Genomic DNA, 4,899 nt, shown 5'->3' with positions numbered 1-4,899 from the left:
TCCAGGCTGCCGTGTGTCTTACAGACACTCTGCTTTCCCTGCCGTGCCGTTTCTTGACTGAATGCGATTTGTCTGCGTCCTGTGGGGCCCTCGGCGAAGTCCTGCTGCCCGCGGACGGGGACTGGTCCTCCCCATCCCGGGGAAGGCGCAGGCTGCGGCTGCATCCCCGCCTGTGCTGAGCATTCAGGGCTGCCTCCTTGGTTTTCTATTTGTATGACTGATAAAGCCTTCCTGCCTACTTACTCCTGACTGTCCTGATAAAGCTGCTATAATTGCATCAGGACGGGGAAGTCAGGCGTAACAGAATAAATCCAGGTGCTTGCCACCAGCTGAAGTGGCTTTTTCACATTCCCCCAGAGGGAATTTTGCTTTGCAGGACCGAGACTAAGCGGCATAAATGTTTTCTTGCTTGTATCTGAGATCGCTGCTTAAACAGACGTTCTCTTTATGTGTTGCTCGATGCTGCAGTTTCTTCACTTTACAGAGAGTGAATGACTGGGGGAGGCTGGAAAGAGCATAATAATATTTGCCCATTCCTCAGGAGTGTCATGTGTCATCATTAATACTCGTGAGCCCCGGAGGGAAGGGATTAGAGCTGAACAAATTATTATGGCAAGTCGGATTCTGGCTGCAGCACATCTCATGCTCCTCTCTGGCACCTCTCCTCCGAGGATTTGCAAGGAATTAGCAGATATCAAGTCCCTGCTACTCCCTGTGAGGGGCCCAGGGCTCTGTGCAGGGAAGAAAACGGGGGTGCTGAGCTGTGGTGGGACTTGCTGGCTTATGGAGAGGTTTATGGCTGTCGGCTTCGGTGTTGACTCCCGCTTGCGCTGCCCCTGCAGTAAATGAGGCTCTCTGCTCACTTAACTGGGGACAAAATACGTACCAGGACTTCTCCTGCCAGGGATGGGCTCAATGCTGCCCTGGGGGCTGTCATGGAGAAACGCACAGTCCTTTCCCCTGCCCATAATCCAGGGTCTCCCCAGCAAGGACAGGATAGGACGGCAGGAGGATATTTTTGTCATTCCCAGCACCCCAGACGTTTGGGACATCGGCTGTCCCCAGAAACCTGGGACCACGGCAGGAGGCAGGACCAAGAGGCTGTTTGGGGCAGGGGAAACCCTCTTCTCTGCAGGGATGGCAAGGGAAGAGCCAGCTTGGCTGACCCATCCCGGCATGGCCGTAAGTGTGGCCACAACGTGCTGTCACGTGCCTGGGGCAGACGTGGTGCGAGCGCTGCCCTGATACACTACCCCATGGGCTGTATGTCAGCCCCATGGGCTCTGTGTCAGCCCTGCGTGGCTGCCTGTCACGTTACCCCATCGGGCTTTCCACCCTCCACCCTGCCACGTTGCATCTCGTCCCATTTTTCTCCAGCTGTGACACGGTGCCATCAAGTTGTATAAAATCTGAGGCGCTGCAGCCCGAAGTAGGTCAGTAAGTTGTTTTTCCCCAGCCGAGTTGTTCGTCGCAGCAATGGGGAGGGTGAAGCCAGAGAACTCCGCATGGGTGCTCCGGGATGAGGTCTGGACCTGGGCGATAAATCATCCTCCCGGGATTAATCCCCAGCATCCCTCGAGCATCCCCACGCTGCTGGGAGTGGTTTCCTGCGGGCAGCCGTGATTTTGGGGGGGACCAGGACGTGGGTATCATCTTGGGGTGATGCCATCCACCTTCCCAAACCCACACCATGTCCTCAGCCTCGCAGGACACGAGTGCCAGTGGCAGGTTCACGCCATGCCTGGCTTGTTGTTGTGCCTGGCCTTATGTAACCGGTGCCGAAATCTTGCTCTCTGCTGGGGGTGGTGAGGGAAGGTAGCCGGGATGGAAAGCGGAGAGGGGGAAGCAGCTCATCGCCATGGTTACCAGCATCTTTACAAAGTTCTTCACATCCATCTGGTTTTATTTTCAGCCCTTTTCATCTCACGGAGGGAACATCCCTTGATGTTTCTGGCTGCATCAGCCACGGCAGACGGGGTGGTGGGTTAGAGGAGGCGCGTGGGAGGTGGGAGACGGGCGCACTTTGCCTCCCAGCCCCTGAGACGAAGCCCGACATCGAGTCGAGTCGCTTAACCTCCTGTTCCCTCCATTTCCCACTGAATGGCTTGGCCAGGATGTGCTCTCTGCTGGGATTCGGGTGGTGTTTTCTCAGTCTGATACCCAGTGGGGACTGCCACATCCTGGACCACGAGCTCCAGCCTGGGTGTATCCGAGCGGAGGCATCTCAGCTGGGGGAGGCAGCTGCCCTGCCGAACACACCATCTCCTGCAGCGGGATCTGGGCTTGTACCCAGAGCCGGTGAGGCTGGAGGGTGGCTCCGTGACTTGAGCCTGGGCTCCTGGAGCTGCCTGCAGAGCTCCTGACTGCCAGAGCCTTCCAGCAAATCAATTCTGGAAATGAACAGGATGGACTAATTGAGTTAATCCTGAGAAGTTAATCAATGTCGAGGCGGTTTGGCCAGAAGTCCTGTTTATAATCCATACAGAGATCATTAGTGCCTTATGAAATGGAAGCGCAGCATAAAGCCACGCTTTATGGAAAACAGAGGCAGAATCATGTCCAGGTCCCACAGGCTGTGCCTGGGGGAACCGTACCCAGTGCAAGTGCAGGATGCGGCCTGCCAGCCGTGGGCAGAGCTTGCGGAGAGCTCGCAGCCACGCTCGTGGGAACCGCGAGGCTCAGGCTCTGCCTGGTTTCCCCTCTCCTCCCGGGTTTTCTGCCTGCCCCATCTCTCTGTTCAGCATTAACAGCTCAGAGCTGCTCAAGGACCAAGAACAGCCCAAGCCTGGAACCACGCTGGTGCTCAAAAGCATGGGAAGAGCCGTGGCTTGTCCGCCCCAGTGCAAAGGCAGCTGGGCATCTTCCAGCCAGGGCTCCAGCCAGTCTGGTGCCCAGCTCCTTGGGCTCATCACCGATCTGGAAGTGTGGCTCAGCAGAGCAGACCGGCCCCTTGCCAGCGAGGTCTGGATTTGGCTTCTCCTTCCCAAGGCTCTGAGACCTGCTCTTTCTCACAGCTTGGATGGGTCCATCCCCGGAGCAGTGAAGGGAGCCCGAAGGGTGACACGGCTGCTTAGCATGGAGCTAGGCCAGCCTGCGGGAGCAAGGGGCTGCGGGAAAGCTCTCGCTGCTGCTGGATTCCGCATGGACGTGCTTGTGTCCAGAAGAGAGATTGCCGATGCAAGCCCGGGCACCGGGCAGAGCTGGGACTGCCATGGCCCCACGCTCGCCCAGGCAGCTCCCCAGCCAGCAGCAAGGAGAAGGAGCACCCGGGACCAGCTTTGCTGCATTTCCAGTCCATACAATTCAGCACCCAGAGCCTTGCACGGCATTTGCGTGGGAGTCGGGCCACTGTCCCCGGCAGAGCCGGGTGAGAGTCAAATGCTGGCTGCGGTCCTGAGAGCTGGCAGCGGTCTCCAGGGAAGTCGCGCCGCCTTTGCCAAGGGAACCGTTACCTGGATCACCGGCCTGGAGCAAACAGGCTGTTTTTTCCTGGGAGCTCACGGGGACCAGGCTGGGCGTGTTGGGGTCCGCAGGGGTCTCTGAGGAGGGCACAGTGTTGGCTTTCCCAAACATAGTGAATTATAAAAGCCGCAGAGGAGATGGAGGCCTGTGCTCCCAGTCTGCCTCCATTAGTTATTTTGTTTAATTAATTCCCTCTCGTGCAGTTTGCCAGCAAAGCACCCATAATCCTGCCGGGTGCACTTGAAGGGGTTGCTCGGAGAGCTAAGGGGGCTGCTCCTGACAGCATCACTGGGATTTAGATGTTTAATTCCCCTCTGGGAACGTGCTTTTCCTTCTCCTCCCCTCTGCGGGGGGCATGGTCAGTCCCCGCAGCCGCCGCTCAGGGGGCAGCCGGTGCCCCCTCCTGCAGGGACAGCCCTTCTGCGCAGTGCCTGCTCTGGCTCTCTTCGCCCGTTGGCATGAATAATTCACCGTGTTTAGCTTCATCAATAATAAACGTGCATCAGGCTGCCAGCCAGGGGAGGCAGGGACCTCCCCAGCACCCTCCGCACCCACCCTCGGCATCGCCAGGACGGCACCGGGCTCCAGTCCCGATGCCCCCAGTGCCACCAGTCTATGCTACCTCCCATCTGTCTTTGCTCGGGTCTGGCTTCGTTCTTGTCCGTCTCGGTGGTCCCAGCATCCACAGCCCTCTCCCAAAGCCAGCTGAGTGCATCTGGAAGTGCAAATGTCAAGGAATGAGCCTTGGGGACAGCAAGGACGGGGCCACATCCCCCCAGCCCGCATGATGCCGGGGGGGATGGAGGAGAGGTCCCAGCCCCAAAGCGGGCACTGGGTCACTGCCCCTACCCCAGTTCTCTCATCGTATTATTTTCAGCCTTGGTTTGCAGAGTGTCTTTAATTAAAACCTTCATCTCCAATCCCTGTAATTTCCATCTCTTGCTATTTGTATTGGTGGTTTAGACTAGCGATAGATATATATATTTAATTGGTATAAATAATGCATTTTCATAGCTAGATCTTTCCTTTTCCGTACTTGGTGCCAGAAATAACATTTTCATTTCAAACAGGCTTTTCTTTGCGTGTTCCTTCCCTCGGCCAGAACGGATCCCTCCTCAGAGGCCCACGGCTGCATGCCGGGGACCACGTGGATTTGCAGCCGCTTGAGTTCATCTCTGCTGGGCCAGCGTACATTGCACCAGCTCGGTGATGGGGACGTTGCCCAGACAAAGCTGGACAGGGAGTGGTGGGTCCATCTTTGATCTGAAAGAGAAGCCCGTTCGCAGGTGGCTGAGGAGGGCTGTGCGTTTGGGGACCACTACGTTCACCCCCCGGTGCACCCCCAGAGGCACCTTCCGCCCTCGCTCGTGCTCCCGCGGCTTTGCCCAGGGCTGGCAGGCAAGCGGAGGGGGCAGGGCTGTCCGCGCGCACCGCGCC

At 57.6% G+C, this 4,899-nt stretch overlaps 1 protein-coding gene across 1 annotated transcript in view; it reads right to left on the bottom strand.

The window, feature by feature from the left end:
• Positions 1-2,056, bottom strand: part of MRPL34 (mitochondrial ribosomal protein L34) — a 5,117-nt gene extending 3,061 nt beyond the window's left edge. Inside the window, exon 1 of the mRNA XM_010290983.1 lies at positions 2,028-2,056. Within this exon, the coding sequence (XP_010289285.1) occupies positions 2,028-2,056 (29 nt within the window). The remainder of the gene's footprint in view (positions 1-2,027) is intronic.
• Between the last annotated feature and the right edge of the window lie 2,843 nt (positions 2,057-4,899).

This window comes from Phaethon lepturus, unplaced genomic scaffold, assembly GCF_000687285.1.
Source record: "Phaethon lepturus isolate BGI_N335 unplaced genomic scaffold, ASM68728v1 scaffold30797, whole genome shotgun sequence".
Classification (NCBI taxonomy): Eukaryota; Metazoa; Chordata; class Aves; order Phaethontiformes; family Phaethontidae; genus Phaethon; species Phaethon lepturus.
This window is presented reverse-complemented; position numbering and strand designations above follow the sequence as displayed.